This window comes from Cyprinodon variegatus, unplaced genomic scaffold (genome assembly GCF_000732505.1).
Source record: "Cyprinodon variegatus isolate N-32 unplaced genomic scaffold, C_variegatus-1.0 Scaffold1, whole genome shotgun sequence".
Lineage (NCBI taxonomy): Eukaryota > Metazoa > Chordata > Actinopteri > Cyprinodontiformes > Cyprinodontidae > Cyprinodon > Cyprinodon variegatus.
This window is the reverse complement of record NW_015150454.1, coordinates 3,064,439-3,084,440: the sequence shown is the minus strand read 5'-3', so window position 1 is coordinate 3,084,440 and position 20,002 is coordinate 3,064,439. Positions and strand designations below refer to the sequence as shown.

The 20,002-nt window shown below is 37.1% G+C and overlaps 1 protein-coding gene across 1 annotated transcript; it reads left to right on the top strand.

Moving 5' to 3' along the window:
- The first annotated feature begins 524 nt into the window (after positions 1 to 524).
- On the top strand, positions 525 to 15,150 carry zfand4 (zinc finger, AN1-type domain 4). Its single transcript, XM_015389956.1, has 10 exons — positions 525 to 818; positions 3,145 to 3,450; positions 6,267 to 6,342; positions 6,814 to 6,881; positions 6,977 to 7,163; positions 8,057 to 8,198; positions 8,651 to 9,865; positions 11,226 to 11,280; positions 12,671 to 12,788; positions 14,118 to 15,150. The coding sequence occupies exons 2-10, from the start codon at positions 3,267 to 3,269 to the stop codon at positions 14,251 to 14,253; spliced, it is 2,181 nt and encodes a 726-aa protein (XP_015245442.1). The 5' UTR covers positions 525 to 818; positions 3,145 to 3,266; the 3' UTR covers positions 14,254 to 15,150.
- The last annotated feature ends 4,852 nt before the right edge of the window (positions 15,151 to 20,002 follow it).

Here is a 20,002-nt window from a genome sequence, read left to right as displayed (position 1 = left end):
GCGACACACTGGCTGAAAATGAAGAACTAGGAATTCCAGGGCTGAATCAGAACCCAAATCTCACTGAGAGGCATAACAGGCTGTAGCATGACTTCAATTTAGCCTTTTATGCTCTAATTCCTCAATTTCAGAGGTGAAAGTAAGATAAAGACAAACTTTTCTCAGACAGAAATCAGGCAATTAGTGGTTCTGTAGTTTTAATAGTATGAAATCCGGTTGAGCAGTGTCCCCATCTTTGCCCTCAGTTTAAAAATTTGTATTTTATTTATGTGTTGCTTAATGGATAAAATCTTCATACAAGTGCAATAATCTAAAAAACATTCCTCATAATCAACTAAATTGTGTCTTCATATTTTCACTACGGTTTAACAGTACTTTTAAAAGTAGGTTTATAGTAGTGTAAGATTTCTAGCCATCTGAATTAGCACAGTTTAGTTAAGTCGTAAATAAGGATGGATTTCTTTAGCCCCAGCCCATTTTGTCTTTCTCTATTGGCTCTTTTCTAAATCAATCAAAATACGTCATTGAGGTGTCGTTCAGCCCCGTTTGACAGGTAAAAGATGTCGCAAACCAACAAACAACGGCGACGCTCACAAATGTGTATCTTTCGGTCTGTTTCGGGATTAGTTAGACTCTAAAGTGATGTTGCTCAGCTCTCAGGGTAGCCTCGCCCCCAACGGCTAGAGCGGACGGACGGAGCCGAGGCCAGTTTGGATGTAGCCTAGCAGCAGCCCGTGAAGGGAAGCCATTGTTTAAGTTGTTGGCTAACATGGCAACGGCAGCTAACGTTAGCTGCCTCGGCTAGATGGGACTTACTGGTAAGTGGGATTTAACTAGAATATTCAGTTGAATATCGAGACGAAAGATTTAGTTAAAACGACTGCGTGGTAAAAACTGCCATATAAAATGTTTTTATTGAGGTTAAGTGATGAAATAACACACACAGGGTCGGAATTCATTCATGTCCTGTTTTTTTTTTTTTTTTGTTAGCAACATTTTTATGTCCTCCCACTTAGCTTTAGGTTTCCTTTGGTTGTGTTGCGGCCAAGCTCTTTAGTTTTCTGGGGTCGTTTATAAAACAAGCAGTGTTTAATAATGAAAATAGTTCTCTGATATGTTGACTTACATTGTTCTTTAGACAATGGGCCTGTTTTCAACTCAATAGCGCTTGTAATATATTTAAGGCCTCAACCCACTATACACAATCTAAGAAAAAGTTCATCTAATGTTTGGTTTGATTTTTATTTTAATTCATGAGTGTTTTTCTTTCTTCTATGTATTTTTTTGTGTGTTTTTAAAGATTTTTATCGCATTCCATTTAACGCATTCAGGTTATTTTGCAGATTATGGTTTATCTTGTCTTACTTAAATGCCACTCAAATGTGAGGTTTTGATTAAATACGAAATTATTTTAGTTGTTTGGTTAAAATGTAAATTTTAAAGGAACTTTTTTATGATTTTTATTTTAATGACTTTTGTAATGTATTAATGTAATGTATTAATAACCAAATATAAAACTCTTGCAAAAGGTAAAGACAAAAGTTGTTTTTTTTTTTTAAGGGGGTTACTAATCTGACTTTTCCTTGCAAGCTTTGATTGAGATGGTTTTGAATCCAACAGAAAGTGAATGAATAGATGTTATAGTTTCTGTCCCATTATTTATCTGATTTCGCTTCTTTCTGTTAGTCTCAATGTGTATCAAAGTTAGAGATGCAAGATATGAAAGCAATTCAAGATTAATATTGGTTTACTTTACCTTATTTGAGCTGCTGATCATCAATGAGAGCTGATTATTGAACATTTGGCCTTTTTGTTTTCTCTCTGATTTTATCTTGTCTTTTAATTATAAATAATGGTTGGCTGGGGCAATATTATATTTTTTTTATTAATAACAATTTAAAATTCAAATATGCTTACATGTGACCAACATTAAAATGTTAGAACTCAATTAAAAGCATGTTTGTCGTGCTCTACTGTCCCAATAGTTTACATCATTTACTACTTGTTTTATTCAAGGGACACACAAGGTGATCCGTCAGTGGCTCAGGTCAGCCATGGACACCTTATACCAGTGAGCTTATGCAGCTCACCTGATCTACTTGAATTTTGGCCCTGGGGCATTAATACTTTGCTCAATGTTTCATGAGAAATTTCAGTCCATTTGCTGCCAGATGTACTATACCTGAATGACATAACAAAATCCCTGTTAAGTACCTGGAGAGTAGTTTCAATGCAAACAAAAAATGAAACCAAAGCCTTTTGCACTTACCTTATCCACACTTATCATTTTTTACTGCATTGAAATTAAATCAATAAACTAGGCTTGTCCCGATCCGATCCACGTATCGGATCGGGACGCCGATATTGGCAAAAAAATGCGTATCGGCAAAGCATGTAAAATGCCGATCCAGACTGCCGATCCAGTTTAAAAAAAAAATCCGATCCGTATTTTCCAGTTTCGCCGATTGAAACGATCCATTCCACTATTTTGCGCCAGTGTTCCCCTGTTTTGCATTTTTATTAAAACTTACAGTAATACTTGCACCTTTAACTGTTTACGGTTTTACTGCTCACTGTGCAATTTCAGATTGCTATTCATAATTTTATCCAGTTTGTGTTTATCTCTTAATAAACAGGTAAGTTTGTTGTTACCAATCATTGTGTTTTATTCAATCTCACCTAATTTAGCTGGCTAGATGTTATCAAAAGTACTAAAACCCTTTTCAACATGAGTCTTACAACTAAGGCTAAATACTTTAACTTAAACTTAAATACATGCTCGGATAGGCTGGTATCGGCCAGTATCGGTATCGGATCGGAAGTGCAAAAACCTGGATCGGGACATCTCTACAATAAACATAGTCTATAGTCTACAGACTAACTTAAATAGACATTTAATCTTTCCTTTAAGAAAATAGGGTATAAGAAAAAGTTTTGAGCATCGACCACTGTCGGCAAGACGGTATACCATGAAAATTGTCCTTTATAAAATGAATTAAAAACCACTGATCAAATTTCTAAAGTGGTGTGAAAAGGCTAAATCCAAGCCTTTTCACACCACTTAATGGATGCTCACACTATCAATTAAGGAAAACGGACAGATGCCTTTTTCACTCTGACAGATATTTATGTCTTTACTTACAGCTGAGGTCCTCCTTCATGATGCTTGTCTATAGCGGGTGGAGGCAGCAGTCCCTCTCTCCATCACCTTGGCTCAGCCTTACCTCTCCATCAACCCTGTAAAGTGCGTCTGTCGTTCTCCCACGATGACAAACAGGAAAGAGCCTCCTTTCTTTAATGACGACAGCGTGGGAGCTTTTCAGTATAAGCTTCCATTCTACGATACTATGGAGCTTTTCATAGAGACCCTGACGGGAACTTGTTTCGAGCTGCGTGTATTGCCCTTTGAAGCTGTCCTTTCAGTCAAAGCGAAGATCCAAAGGCTGGAAGGTACAAGCCTCACTCATTCAATGTTTCCATGTTTGTCTACTTTTAGGAGAAGTTGTATATTTGTTTTGTAATTAATAAAATAATTGTAATCACAACCTGAGAAAAGAATACCAACTGCATGAATTAGTAACCCTAGTTTCTCAGTGTCTTTAGGATATGCATGTTTGCTTTGTCTGTGCCTTATGTTAAATTGAAGCAAAGCGTTTTACAATGCATAATGGCTCTTGGATTTGATCTAAAATTGATTTTGTAATTTTATAGTTGATTTGTTAAAGATGAAGATAAATTTAGGTTTCAAGTTTTTCAAAGTAGTTTGCAACATTGGGAAGTTTTAATTTGCTTCTGATACTCTAACTTTCTCAAGCTTTGAATTTTAAAGCACTGCAAATTGTGTGTGCCTGTTGAAGCACACCATATTACCAAGTGTTCTATTGGTGTTAAAAAGCCAAAGGTGATTTTAATTAAAGTAAAAGGTAATTGCAACATGGCATGAATAAAAAATATATATTTATATATTAAATATACTCTTCTGACCAAAAAACAATTTTATATATTTTAATTGCTTGGCTTTTGTATAAAATTCTTATGTTAATAAAAAAAAGTTATATAGTGCAAATCAATCATTTAAATGTATGCAAAAATAGATGTAGGATCTGATTTCTTGAAAATAAAATGAAAATAATAACAAATACTAATGTTTTTAAATTATAAACATAACGCCTATTACAACTAGAGTAATATTTTTAACACTAACTTTTTTGACTTTGGCCTAATAGACCTCAGCATCTTAGCTGTTAGTCTGGTCTGCAGTTGACTGCATGAAAGACATGTTACATAGAGGTTGCCATTTTAAAAAAGTGTAACAATAACGAGCCTGAGAGGTGGAGAGCTGCTGCTTTTCATGCAGTGATCCATGTTGTTCTCAGTAGTATTTTCAGGCAGACATATTAACCTTTCTTGTTAGCAAGAGTCGTCGTTGCCCTTTTTTGTTTTTGCCAGTTGACCTGCAGTGCAAATCAGCAGTACTCAATGTTAGGTAAGGCACATCTATTTAAATATCAGATTTCAGTAGCACGACAATTGAAATTTCTGTGCATAAGAAGGAAAAGGACCATAAAGGCACAAGTCTTTTGAGAAAATTAAAATGAATTTAAAAAGGAAGGTTGGACTGACAACTTCACTAGTTATCTTGTATAGTTCAGTCAAAGGCATCACCAAACAAATACGTTTTTAATCTTAATTTAAAGCAACTCAGGGTTTTAGCACTCACATTTCTGGGAGTTTATTCCAGATTAGTGGAGCATAAGACCTTAAAGCTGCCTCATGCTAGTTACTGGTTTTGCAGAGTAGATTAGAGCCAGAAGACGCGAGGAGTCTTGGTTGATACACTGAAAACAAGTCTTAATGTATGTTGTTGCAAAGCCATTCAGTTTAAGGTCTATACTCCGATATTAAGAGCCAGTGTAACATCTTTAAAATTGGGGAGATGTGTTCCATTTTCTTAATTCAAGTCAGGAAAAGGGCAGCTGTGTTCAGGTTCAACTGCAGCTGTCTGTTAAAATTTTTAGGCAAACCTACGAAGATTTTTATGCAGTACACATCTTTGTTTTTCAAGATCCTGCTAAGATATTAGTGCTTTAATCCTGGAGATGCTTCTAAAGGTCCAGGTCTTATTCCATCTCTACAGCCAGGTTTCAAACCTGTTTGGTGGTTTCTAGCTGTATTAACTGAAGCTGTGTGCAAATTTTAAACACTTTTCTTTTAGTAGAGGATTCTTCCATCTAGGATAATTCTTTAGCTTTAGTGAGGAAGCACACGATGCAAGCTTTAAGATGCTTTTCTCTGAGCATGCTGCTCTGCAATGTAAGCTGCTGTTGATTTGTGAAGACTGACCTCTTAACCCCCAGCCTCAATACACAGCTGGGTCAGTCTGGGAAGGCCCAGACTCTCTGGTCTAAATTTGACTGGACCAATCACAGTGCGAGAGGTGGGGGTTTAAGTTTGGCCACGAATTACCCATAATGCAGCATTGCCTTTCTATAACCATAATGGTAAAGACTGCAAATCCAACAAAGCTATATATTATGTAAGCAATGAGATCGATATATCTTTAACATTTATACAGCTGATTGTTCTAAGAGATTCTCTTGCTAAAAAAAAAAAAAAAGACATGTTTTTGTCCCATCAATTGCTACCCGATTGGTTCTAACTTGTTTCTGGTTTATTTTTTAATCCTGCCTTTGAAATTGGGCTCTATTCAGATGGACTAGTCCAGTGGTTCCCCAACCTGCTCTTCAAGTACCACTGCCCTGCATGTTTTAGATGTCTCTCTGTCTCAGAACACCTGATTGCATCATATCCTTAGCTGCCATCAAGAGCTGCAGAAGCCTGTTAATTATTTGTTTATATGTCAGGTGTGTGGCAATGAGGAGACATTTAAAACAGCAGGGTAGTGGTACTTGACGACTAGGATTTAGTCTCTCTGGACTAGTCAGTCTGGTTAATCAACCCCAGCATTGAGTCGGGGGTTCACTGACTCGGATGGCTTCCTACTCATCCATGGACCTAATGTTTTAATCTGGGTTCTGTGGAAAACACAATGTAACTTTTTGATTCAAATGAATATTATAGAAAATGATGTTTTCACCCTGGCTTTCTTGGCAGATGTCTTATTTTGTCTTTAGGGGGCAGGCATGAGTCACTTATTGTTGTCCATAAAGGTCCTGTTCCATTAGTCAAACTAGCAAATGAAATCTGAACCTATCCTTGTGACCTTTGGTCGTTCTCTCTCCTCCCCTCTCTCTGACTGTATAAAGGTATCCCTGTTGCACAGCAGCATCTTATCTGGAACAATGTTGAGCTGGATGATGATCATCGTCTACATGATTATGGGTAAATCTATACTTCATGTCTTTTGGAGGCCTGACACCTATGCCAGAACGCTCTTCCTAATCTGTGTACATTTAAAGTCATTAGATAAAAGTCTTTCTAAGTGCTTGTATGTAAATAACCACCCCCTCCTCAATTAAACCACAGTTTCTAAAGTAGAAGAGCTGAAAAAATAGAGCTGTTCTGCAGGATATTTCGAGAATTTGCTCTTCCACTCTTATCATTTTGTCATGTAGTCTTTGGTGCTCTGCCAGCTGCAGCTGGTGGGTTTATGTTTATCCCTAATGTTATGGCCAGGCTCCTTCATCACACTACAGCATGCTTTTAGAGTTCAGAATAATAATGAAGCAGTTCCAGTAAAATTCCCACTCTTGAGTTTCCCAAGATCATTTCCTGTTTCCTGGAGTGTTTGGGTTGATTCATAATACTGATTTATTTTTTTTCTCAAATTAAATTTGTATTCTGTTGTTACAGAATTGCAGAGGGCTGCACATTGAAACTTGTTTTAGCCATGAGGGGAGGACCAATTAACACCAGGAGGGGTAAGGCATTCCAGTGATCTTCACTGTTGAATACAATTCCATGAAATGCACCCCTTGGTTTTTAACCTCTGAATCTCTCTTGCTTTTTATGTTAGTAACTCTGGAGGATCCGGTCAAAGAAGTGGCTGACCTGATGGAGAGCACAAAGGAAGACGGCTGGGACAAAAATCAAGCAAATAAGCAGGTCACGTTTGTTGTGTATCGTGAGGGCGACCAGCTGAGCTTCTTCCGATTAGTTGACCGGGGAGACGGGACCCTAACTCCTCTCTCCGAGTCTCTCAGGTTGGTTTTATTGTTTAGCACCATTTCAATATGCCCAAATCCTAAATAAAGTTTCTATACACCAGAAAGGCATGCCAGAGCTGAAAACATCCAAAAAGAAATGTCTTTATTGTTCCAACGTGGGGGAATTTAATTGTGACAGGGACAAGAAGACAAAAGTAGTTTATATGAAAGGAACAAAAATTGCAATAAACATGTTTTTTTTTTTAAACATTTTCAGGCCGGTCAAGAAAATATTAAGAAACATCAAGGGATTTAGAATCTGCAGCATGTTCATTAACATCTATTGAACATGTTGTGAGAAGCAAGGACTAATAAGTCTAACTTCAGCTGGAAAGAAAGGATCTGTGGAAACGCTCCTTTATAGAACTAGTATCAGCAAAGTAAATCTGTTAAGTTGAATTATTGTAGATGTCATCTAAGTTAAACAGAAGTGATTCAGTAATTAAAGGCTCCCACATACTTGCATGGACTCTGCACTTACCGTATGCCATGCAATTGTATGGACGTGGGGGTCTTTATCCATTAATGCGCTTGCTTCCCAAATTTGATTCATGATTGTGTAAAAGAGATCTTAAAATTCTTGCTGTATTGAGCAAAAACTCTGCTACAATGCAAAAGTAGAACCAGGAAAGTTTTGATCCAGTCTCCAAATTGAAAGCCAGAAAGCTCAGCATGCCAGTCAGATGTTTTGGGGGTTTTTTTGTTTTGTTTCTTTCTGAGAAGTATGTTAAGCCTCCTACGCAGTAAGTGCTTTCTAAACCCTGCTTAGAAAAGTAACCAAAAATAACTAAGACCTAGCTCCCTGGAAAAATAAAAAAAATGCTATGCCTCTTCGTTCCCTTTGCATTTTTATACATATTAATTGTAAACTTGCTTTCCATGTGTTTTAGCGGAGGCTCAGTGTTCAATATTCATACTGAGGAGGATGGAGAGAGTTCTGCTGTTGCGCAGCATTGCCTCGAGAACTCCATCACCATGACCAAAATGAAGCTGCTTAAAGCCAAGATGGAGGACATGAACCTTAACAAAAAGGTAGTTGGATTAAAATAAAATAAAATAAAAAACCCTGCAAAATGCTTAAATGTTTTTCTCCTGTAGATATTTTAAAGTGCATTGCAAAGGCATACAAACAGCAATATACAGTTTCTATTTTTGAATGTATTAAATAATTATTTTATTAAGGGGATTAAGAAAACCTCTTTTTAAAAGGTTTTGGAACAAATTCCGATGTTTTAGACATTTTGGCTTCCTTTATTTTACATTTTAATAAAAAACAATTGTTTCATTTTAATTTTACATTAGTTATGCTCAGCAAGGACAGAAGTGGGTATATTGTGCTTCATAGAGAGCAGCTGAGCTGCAGTAGTTTAACAGTCTACCTCTGTTTAACTCATCTGCTGTGTAATACAGGGTAACAGGCCATGTAAATCAATGATATTTTACACCTGCTGAAATATAGACATCTGTCTTGTTTTGCATTCCAGAAGTCTGCAAAAGTAACACCGCTGTCCACTCCTGACACACACCCTGGCACCAGCTTTCTTGGACCTTCCACCACACAGCACCTTCATCGCCTCTTTCGCACCCTCCCACAGATCAACCAGCCTTGGCAGACAAATGCCCCACTACCTCCCATTGTGGAGCCCAAACCCACAGACCCCTCTCCTCCCCCTACTGCAGCCTCTGCTCATGTAACCATCCACAGACGCTCTCCTCCATCTTTCGCATCGTCTTCATGTTACATGCTTCAGGAGGAGGAACCCTGGGAGACGGGCCCACCGTTTACAAAGATCCGCCCACCTCCAAAAGTGTCCCGAATGGACATTGGCAGCAGATTGATGAAAGACTGTGTTTACCCTCAGCTTCCACCACTCTGCGCTAGGGGTGCACCTGAATCCCCCTTTGACCCAGTTGAGCCTTCAGTGGAGTCAGTCGGGCTGAGTATACTGGAGGAGCCAGTTGGTCTTGTTGTCCCGGCACAGTCAGGGACTTCATTTGGAGAACTATCAGACCCTCTAAGCTTGGATATGTCCATCCAGCATGAGGGAGGCCATCAGACCATTGATGTAGGGGCTCAGCACCAGCTGCCACACTCCCCCTCCCCACTCTGTCCCTGGACTCTTGGCCCAAGCGATGCTCTCACCAGCAGAGCTGACGGAACACAGCTCGGCACGTCGGTTCATATCAGCCCTACTTCGCCATTACCTGCTTCCCCTTCACCATCAACCAGAATGCTCTCTCAGCCTTTTGACCCAACACTTTGTATACAGTCCAACCTACAAGCACAATCCTCAGCAAAGCCGGGCAGCATATCCCCACGTCCCCCAGCCTCCTTATCAACTCATCCAGCACGCCTCCGTGGTGTCAAAGTAGAGTCCTGTAGTAAACGTCCAGAACTTATTTCTAAAAGAGAAGCAAGAGGCATCACTAAGATGGTAAACCAAGCCTGTAAGGAACCTCTAGGGTCTGTGAGCAACTCTGAGCTCTTTGCATCCCTCCCAACACAAGCTCCTGACAATAGCAGCAGACAGAGTCTTGGAGAGAGTCTGGGCTTTTCACTGACGCTACCTCCTGCAGCTACTGCCTCAGGACAGAGCAGCCTTAGCTCCAGGCTGCAATCCATCCCTACCAACAAGTTTTTTCAGGAAGACCTCTTTAGACCAATGTCACCACTGCGCCGAGCTGCAGCTTCTTACAGGGTGAGCTGATGCAATCACTAATAGCTGCTATAATTGACATTTTCTATGTCCATTTTTGGTACTTCTTTTTCTAACTGCTCTTTTAACTTTCTGTATTTGCCTTTCTCTGGTTTAAATATGTAGTAACACCTACCTAAAATCATTCAATCTGATTCTTTTGCCTATTTCCATCTTTTTCCAACACTAATTTAATGGTTAGTTTACATTTACTCCTGTTTCTCTTTCCTAAACACAAAAAAACAAACAATTTTCTTATTCTTGCATTTAAACATGTTTATCTGCTTATTTTCTGTTTTTATTAATTTAAAAGTCAAATATAGATCTGTACAATATATCAAACTAAAGTAATCATAAAGACATCTATGTGTGCAATCTCAAAGAGCTGCTGTGATGCAGAAGCTAATGAAATATAGTAATGTATTTGGGGATTATTTTCACACTTTGTATCTCAATTCTTTTCCTCCAGGACTGAATTATCCTGCCTATGAGCTTCACACCTGCCATTGAGGGAGTGATTGGGGGGGAATGTAAAATGTGGCATAATTGTATTCAGTGTCACCCTTTTCAATGATATCACACCCGCTTACTTTTCTAATATGGAGATAAATGGTAGCAATGAATAGAAATCATCAATTAATAGATTTACTTCATTGCAATTAATTTTATACTCCGTATTTTACCTTATTCCAATTTTTTTTCTCCATATTTTGAAATTGGCTCTTTTGAAATATTACTGAAATATGAATAATAAACCCTGATTAAACCAAAATGCTGCAAGTGGATGATATTATTTAAGCCTCAAAACTAAATTGTTTCAACTGCTATTCTTAAATTGAAAGGTGTAAAGTCATGTTTAGAAAACATCCCACTGGCAGCACTAAACACACGGTCAAGATGAAATGTTCCATGCCTAACTTTAATGTCATAGCTGGAAAAAAAAAAGTCAAGCACCTAGGGATGTCCCAATCTATTCTGATATAAAATATCGGTCTGATATTGGCCAATAACTAATATCATATTATACCGGCCCACAGGTAAAATCTGCTATTTTCAGTAAATAACTTGATCAAGGATTTTCTCCCATTCTTCAGTACAAAATGGTTTAAAAAAAGTGTGATTCATGTTAATATCGTAAGGGGTCAATATCCATATCGTCCAATTCTCAGGGCTGCAACATCTGTATCATATCTGAAATGGAAAGTTTTATCGGCACACCCTTAAAAACGACCAAAACTACAATGAAATTACCAGCAGCGGGAGAAGTGGTGTTCTTTTTCTGTAGATTTGAATTTGATCTGTTTAACACAACAGTTCCTTGTATTGATGCTCTTTTATTTTTTATTTTTTTTTTTTTTTTCAGACCAATAACTGTCTGGCATCAGCTGGAGGAGTCATGAGTTCATTTGGGACAGTAGGTAAGGAAGGACTACAAAAAGAAGATGTAAACTACAAAAGCATATCTTGAGCCTTTATGAATACTGCCGTGTTTCAATGAGAAAATAAAGTTTTTCAAGATTTAGGGCAAAACTCTGTGACATTTGTATGAAAGAACCTATCTGCAGATGTTCTGTTTCTCGCATTTCTAGTTTTTGTAAAGCTTTAACCTGCTGTGACTAATTTGTCTGATTTCACTTTAAGAAAAACAGTCAGAAATATGTATTTCTGTTCTCCACACTCGTAGCACCTGATGATTATTTAAACTAGGAGCAGTTCCAACTGTGTGGAAGTGCAGTCTCTGAAGTAGTTTTACAAACTCAAGACAAATTTATCTGCAGTTATTTTAAGCTTTGTGAGTAAATTTGTAATAAATCTATTAGTCAACACTTCTATAGACTCATACCTAAACTGAGGTTTCCGAAAGACTGTTTAAACCCCAAATTTAGCATGTTTGACGACACAGGCTGTTAGATTTGATTTATTAAAAAAACATCTGCAGCCCGCCCCACTTCATCTGTATTTCCAGCTAACTTAATGTAGCTTAATTTAATAATTATGTGTGTGTGCTTGAATCCCCACTGCTTGCACATCCCTCTTCAAAAATATATTGGTGAATCATTTTTCTTATCTTTACTATAGTAATTAGATTGACTAGTTATTAGTGATTACTATAGCAATATAGTAATAAATAGATATTGTTTAGATGGGTGAGAAAGGAGAGGTGAGAAATGAACAAACCAAAGCAGGAAAGTTTTAATCAAGGACAATTACCTGAATTCATTGAGACAGATATATTGCAGTTTTTAGTGTTGTCAACATCTTTTTTTCCTGTTTACAGCTGAAGGAAACCGCTGCTTTCATTTCACATGATGCCTGAAAGCTCTGAAGAGACAGATATGCTTATTGTTCCTTTATTAGTCAGCTGTTTTTCACTAACTCCTTTACTGCCTTATTTGTTTGATGGATCTAACAGGTGCTAACTGAAGGTCTGAGTGTTCTTTTTTTGTATATTTGTAATATTTAAAAGAGAAATGTGATGTTTTAATTAAAAAAATAAGCAATTTAGTACATTTAATACTTGAATACATACTTTGAGTTGATCTGCATGTGCTCTAAAACACTTGCAGATCAACTTAAAATATGTATTAAAAGTGTTTAGTAGTACTCTTAAGGTTGAATTTCCTGATTGTCTATTGCTATACTCGACAAGACAAACTGTTAAACTGGTGGTAATTTATCAGATCAAGCTGTGCATGCTCTAAGCTCTACTTGATATGATTTATAAAATGAAAACTGAGAAGGGTTTTTACTCTGAGGTGTTAAATTTTACTCTGACTTGTGTGGCTAACAGGTTTACTTTGCTTTTAGGCACTCCAGCGTACCACCTACCTCCAGTTAAGGCCCCCACTGGCACCAAGAAAAAGAGCTCAAAGCACTGCTTCCTTTGTGGCAAAAAAACTGGACTAGCCACCAGTTATGAATGCAGGTACACGTCACAGATCCACTGCTGCTCCCATTTAAACAGTCTCACTGCCTGACTCTAAATCTCTCTCTTTTTCATCCCTGTGCTTGAGGCAAGTCTTATAGTACAAAGTGGTCCTTCTCTTGTTCCCTTCGATTTCCTGTCGAATTTGCTGAAGGGAAATGGACGTCACAGCTTTTTTGCAAGTCATTAGTTTTATGAAAGTCATCAAACCATAACACAAATCCCTTTATCTCACTTTTTTTGCTCAACAAATTGAATATATCTTGCAGCCTGCTAGGTTTCAGAAAGTCTTGAGTAATTAACCTCATTTGTAAACAGAGAGATTAGCTTAGATTTAAGAAAGCTAATGTAGAATTAAAATTAGTAAATAAAAACAGTAGTTAAGCAAATACAAATGGCATATATCATAATGTTTATCATAAGTGCAGAGTCAATGAAAATGTTAACTAAGAGAAAAAGCTTGGAAAATTAGCTAAAACCAGCACCTTATGATGAGATATAAAAGTCAAATATGTCTCTATTTTACCAGAGTGGTAAATGCTGCCTTTGACAAACATTATTTGACACTTAAACATTGTCAACATTCAGGTGCAAAGGATTTAATCTCTGGGTCTGCATTATCCTCTCAATAGTTCTGTCATCACAGCATTTTATACTAGCCAGCCACGCAGTTATTGCACAAGTTTCATTTGCTGCAAATAATTAGTCTGTTATATTTTTATTTATGCATTTTACTGGCTTCTTCATTTGGCTCAGAGGAGGAAAATAACCCTAATTATGGAAGCTAAACATGCAAAAGGATTGTTTATTGAAAGCAATTAATACTTTAATGAGATCTCTGGACGTTAGCAGACTTTTCGGCTGCTGTTACCTCAAGTGCTCTGGCTGTTTACTTCCTGCCTAAGCTTTTCTGAACCATAACCTGTGTTCTCCTCTGATTCTGTATCTTACGCCGAAATATAGGATTTCAATTGTTTCTTAAAGCCAAATGTGCTTATAAAATGCACTCCAAGTCCATCATCCATTTTCCCTCTCCATCACAAATGGAAACCATTTTAGTCCCACTGGATCCACAAGACCTGTTTCCTCTTATAATGGGCGTTGCACAGGCGGCTATTTCGCTGTGTAAAATCATAGATAAATGTACCTGATTTGACAGACAGGCTGTTTTTTTTTTTTTTTTTCTTAAGATAATCATAGCTCTAGATACTAAAATATATGCCCTTTAATGTGAGATCTAATAGTTTCGTCTAAATTAAGAAAAATAAACTGGAGGTGAAGAGAAAATAAATCTTTGGCTTACTAATGGCAATATCTATCTACTTTTAGGTGTGGGCACAATTTCTGTGCCACTCATCGTTACGCTGAGACGCACGACTGCTCTTATGACTACAAGACTGCTGGGCGGCGGTTTCTGCAAGATACCAACCCTCTTATTAGTGCTCCCAAGCTGCCTAAGATCTAAACACCACAACCCCTCACAGGGGACAGATTGAACAAGGATGAATTCAATGAACCAGGAGGGGAAAATGTTCTGCAAAAGACATTTAAAAAAAGGAAAAAACTTACACCACTGTGTGCTTTCTTTATTTTATTTTTAATCTGCCAAGGTTGCTTAAAATTTTAATCATAAAATGTATAATCTAGTGTGGAACACTAGAGTGGACTGAAATGGCACAGAGCTAATTATCACCTTTGGCAATGTGAAAATAGTTGGTTTTTGTATTTCTTAGTTTATTCCTTTTTCGTCTTAAAAATAAACTGCATGTTTGTAGGTAGTATTCACTCTGTATCTTTGCTGCACGTTTTTTTTTTTTACTTTATAATTTTTTTCCCCACAATAGGACCGCTGTTGACTTTATTTGACAAGTCTTAAAACAGATGCACTTTAGAACTATATTTCTACATCTAACTTTACTTCATAGTGGGGAAAGCTGCATACATTTCTGTGCTTTTCTCATGACGTGTTAACATCCAGATTTTTATATCCTGTACATTTAAATGTCTTTTCTTAACTGGGCACATAAATACATCAATTATATATTTTTCTTTTTTGAAACAAAACAGTCCACCCACTTATTGATGAAATACTCTAATATTTATTAATGCTACTTATTTAAATAAAGGCTGTTTTTGACATAAGTATGCGATGTAAGTGTGAATGTCAGTAATTTGTCCACTTGTTGATTAAACTGTAGTAGAATGGGGTAGGTTATGCTATTTGTGTCTACAGTGAGGTGGCTGAAAATGTTTTTAATTCTTTTTTAATGCTTTGCTGTTGCAAAAAAAAAAAAAAAAAAGCTCAATGCTGGTTAAGTATCTACAGGGGTTTTGTCTAATAAAGTTTTCTTCCATTTGAATTCATAGTCTCTAACCTATTTTTGTCTGAAATTAATTTCCAGTTTGAGTTTACTGTAAATGAAATGACCGAAAGCACTATAAGTCCCTTTGATTTCTTGGAAGGATTCTTAAGAATCACAGTTTCTGTTCCTCATTACTGGTACTTGCAATGTTTTTGACCTTCGTCACTTCTAATCCTCACAACTTTTTCCCCTAATGGCTGAGATGAGAAATGTTTCTACTTGGCGTGTACAGATCTTTTCACATTAAAAGCCCTTTCTTGACTTAGACACTTGACTAGTTCCTAAGCAACAAGCTCGGCAAACCAATAAACTTGTTAAACACTGAAACTCCCTCTTTGCTAATTTAAGCCAGAGGACAACATCTTTATTAAAGCTGGGTCGCCACTTGATGGGAAAGCTGATGTTACCAACTCCACCTAAATTATGTTGATCAGCATTAAGTATCTTGGTCAGCAAATGAGTCTCTTCAGTTAAGAGTCAGTTTTATAGTTAAGAGAGAAAAACATTTCTCTACAGCAGCACTTGGTGTTTGAAATATACGATGGATCTTATAAAAGCATTGTTTACATTTACAGGAACATCTTTACATTTATAATACCAGGAGGGCAGATGAATGCCTATAACTATGCACAGAGCAGTTCCCTCTGAAGGAGACTGGACCTTTTGAAAATATCAGTAAATATGAGCACTTTGAGGACTTGTTTTTAATAAAAAAAAAAGCACCTCTTATTATTCTCTCCGGATGCTGTTCTTGTGTGTCTGACGATCACTGACCAGAGCCACGTCTGTATTTTTATCCCCATTTTCCTCCTATGTGTTGTCTGGCTTTGATCCTCTATAATTGGGCCGTGCAGCAGATCCATCTTGAACCCCTGCGTGTTTTCTCTTAGGAGATGAATCCACCTTAACACGGCAAAGGATACCTTATTATTCAAAGGAATGTGCCCCTAGCCAAGCGGTTCAAGTAAATTATACTAATGTATTTTAAACACAGAGTAGCTTTATATTAGAGTCATAGTAAATGTATGAAACTGTTTTATCTTTTTATCAAGCACTCAAAGTTTGGCTATTCTCAGTGTGACCAGAGCTTCCATTTATGATCAAAAGCCTTCATAACTAAACGTATCAATGCAGATTCACTCTGGCTATACATACAATAAATAGCACACAGAGACGGTGAGCAGCACTGCTAAAACAGTAGGTCAGGTACAGCATGGTAGGAGTCACTTAAGAGTGGATTGTTTTTACTCCAGTGGTACAGTAGCCAATAGCTTATGATAGGTTTTAGTGTGTGTTTCACAAAACACACGGTCAAAAGTCTGTTGTCTTTTCTGAGAATCTCCCAGTCTTTTGCAGCTCTTCCAGGAGCAGAAAACTACATTTTTTCAAAGATAAAAATTGTATTTGTTTTTCAAATGGAGCTTTTAGGAGAAATTATCTTGATTGGTGATGGGTGTAGTGGCTCGCAACCTTTAGAGGTTTGATTCGGATTCCGTTTAAACACAAAGTTGTGATCCATTTAATTATGATGATTCATGGTATGGTATTCTATGGTATTCAACTATCTTTCTACTAATAAATTGCTATATAGCTGCATGTAAAATGAATAATACTATATAGAATAACCTATCTTTTGTATGTCTCTGTCCCTCTTTAGTGTTTTTTCCAGCATGTCTCGTATGTTTTCATCTTTCTTTAAGTGGAACTCTGGTGTTCTTGATTTCCAACTAGAATGGATCTGTGAAGTTCACATTACGGTTGTCCTGTCCACAGATTCTTTCTACATTAGCTGCAGGTCTCTGCAGCATCTTAAAGTTACACTCAGACTGCTAGGTACTTGCATACTTAATTCTTCCTTTCTCCGGTATATGAATTTTTAATGTATCTTAGATATTTATGAAGTGGTTTCTAACAAACATGGTGTGACGTCATAGATGTCATTACCAATAATACTGAATCAAACCCTGAGGGATGAATACAAATACAAGCTACAATATCGGCCTGTCACATGAAACAAAGCTTGCAACAGAAAAGAACAGAAAAAGGTTTAAAAGTTAGTTACTGTCACTACTTGTGAAATAGTGCATTCAAGTAGTTCACTTATTAAGCCAAATCCAAGCCTTAAAACTCTTTTGTGTGAATTTTGCATGTTGGCATAATAAAGATTGGTGGTTTCAGAAACCAACATACTTTACAAAGATAAAATACGATTTTGATCATGTAGCATTTATTTGTCCTGCAAACTTTACTTTTTGTTTTCTATAAATTAAAAAGCTCTTTTCAAAAACCAAACCAGCATACAGCTGAGTCATAAACAAGTCACAGCCAAAACAAGTGGCAAACATTACCAGTCTGACAGGACCAACATGCAGGATCAGAGAGAAGGGAACTATGCATACTTGGAACACCATGAGGGTTCCTGTTGTTATCTCTCCAATGTCACCTTTAACCGTTTTATCCTGAACAACCCGCCATGTTCTTAGGATGAATTTGTCTCCTCCACCCCTGGACTCTTATTCTGTTTGTTCTCTCCTATGAGACTTGTTGACTTTGTAGGATTTGGCATGTTAAAATCCTGCTCTTACACCATTTAGACATCCCAAATTAACACAGGCCCTGGTCTAATTAGGCTCATAGTTTCTCAAGCTGGGAGAAACCCAGAGCACATGAGGGCAATGATGTTCCAACTGAGAAAGGGTTGTTTCTTTCTAAAGAAGCTGGATTCCATGTTCACTGAATGTGACAAAATGCTGTTTTAGTGTCCAGGGGAGCAGCTGCACTTTGCTCACATGCCTCTCTCACATTTAACACATGAGCCCTAATCCTCTGTGGCTTCAAAGAGAGACAGCCTGTATATCTCTGACGCAGATACACAAGCATGACAATTTGGTAGACTCACTCCCGAAGTTCCCTCTTTGTCGGCACAGAGACTCTGTTGTGTGACCCCAAGGGCGGTGCGGCAAGCAGTGCATCAGTAATAAGTCCAAACACAACGATAGGTTTCACAGAGACAAAGCGGAGGCTCTGAGTAAACAGAGGAGAACTGAGAACCGCCGAAATGTTGCTCTCTGAGCGAGAGGCTCTCTTGGTGGGGAGTTAGTTACAGGACATGTGGTGATTCAGAGGCACACAATAAACACCAGACCATTCATGGTCTGAATTAATGACCACTGTATCAGAGTTCATCAAATGATCTTAACTTAAACAGCTCTTTGAGTGTTTCTTCATCGATTACTAGCTCTAAACAAGTTCATTATATCTGTTGGTAACCTAATGGTAACTGATTTAATTATATCATTAGAACTAAACCAATAAATGTTTCATTTAATAAAGGTGTTTTTTGAAACACTAAAGAAAGTCTGCAACTTGTCCTTTTTGTTTTTTTTTTTTTTTTTGCATATTGCAAATACAAATTATTTTATTAATTTCAAAGTATTAATGTGAAGAGGAATAGGAAAATCTTTTACTGATAAGAATCTGAAAAGCATGACATGCATTTGTAGTCAGTCCCTTACAGTACATCTGATACCCCTAAATGAGATCTTCTCAACCAATTTACATCAGAAGTTAACTAATTAGTAAATAGATTCCACTTGCAGGTAATTTAATGTCAGACTGTGCTGGTGAAGATAATGAGGCCCAAGAACATTGAGGAAAGGTCAGGAAGGAAGTTATTTCTTTCTTTTTTTTTTTGTCATATCCTTTCTTGCAGTGTAACATTCAGAATTGTTTGCTTCCAGCCAACAGATATATATTCACAAGTGGAGCTTTAGGGCTTCGTCTATAATTCTCCTCTCTAAAAATGCACTTGTGTGTAAAAGAAAAATGTGTTAAACATTATTTCAAATGAAACAGAAAAAATACAGAGACAGAAATGATAAGTATCAATAAAGGTATCAATAAAGTGATTTATTCCCACCTGAGTTAAAATCCACTGGGGTCAGGTCAGTTTGAACTGGTGCATAAGCCTGTGATATATTCAGCAATTGGCAGATGTAAAGATTTTTATTTTTTGCCAATTTAAAATTCTCAACAGAAACCAGTGTTGCTCTTTTTTTTTTTTATCACAAATTAAATATAAAAGAGCAAAACAGAACAGAGTATAAATATTATTGTCCAACAGTTGTAAAATTGATGACAATGGAAGAAATGGTCTTTCTGCATGGAGTTTGCATGTTCTCCCCGAGCATGTGAGGGTTCTCTCCGGGTACTCCGGCTTCCTCCCAAAGTCCAAAAACATGACTGTTTGTTTAATTGGCTTCTCAAAAATTCTCCTTAGGTGTGAGTGTGTACGTGAATGGTTGGTTGTCCTGTTTGTCTCTGTGTTGCCCTGCGATGGACTAGCGACCTGTCCATTTAAACACACAATTAAATGGATCTAATGAATAAACATTGTTTCCAAGTGCAGTAAAATAGTCTGAGCTGAAAAGTCATCATTTAAAAAGTTAACACCATCTTGACTCTAAACTCACCTCAGATTAAGTGTATTTGAAAGACGCATAAAAATAATAGGAAGGATAATGTATATTTTAATGTATGCTTATATAAACACTTTCATTAAACACCATGACCACATATAGATACTAAAATGATGATGTGAATCATGTCTAGCCCTGAGAGTGTGGAGGTCAGAGAACAGAGGCATAGTTTCTGCTTCTGTGCAGTTTGTTTTTATTGTGTCAAATAGGAAGGGAAATTACAGTAGAAGAATAGAATAGAAAATATCTTTATTGTCCCACAGTGGGGAAATTACAGCAGCAAAAAGATGATAGAAAAAAGGGTCACAGAAATGTGGACCTTAGAAAAATGTATAAGAATAACATAATAGTGAAGAATTAAAAAAACAAATAA

Bases quoted from the DNA above. Each gene is read 5' to 3' on its own strand.
- zfand4 (XM_015389956.1), top strand. From the start codon at position 3,267: ATGACAAACAGGAAAGAGCCTCCTTTCTTTAATGACGACAGCGTGGGA. The intron at 6,882-6,976 runs GTAAGGCATTCC...TTTTTATGTTAG, and splicing joins ACCAATTAACACCAGGAGGG to TAACTCTGGAGGATCCGGTC. The intron at 8,199-8,650 runs GTAGTTGGATTA...TTTGCATTCCAG, and splicing joins ACATGAACCTTAACAAAAAG to AAGTCTGCAAAAGTAACACC.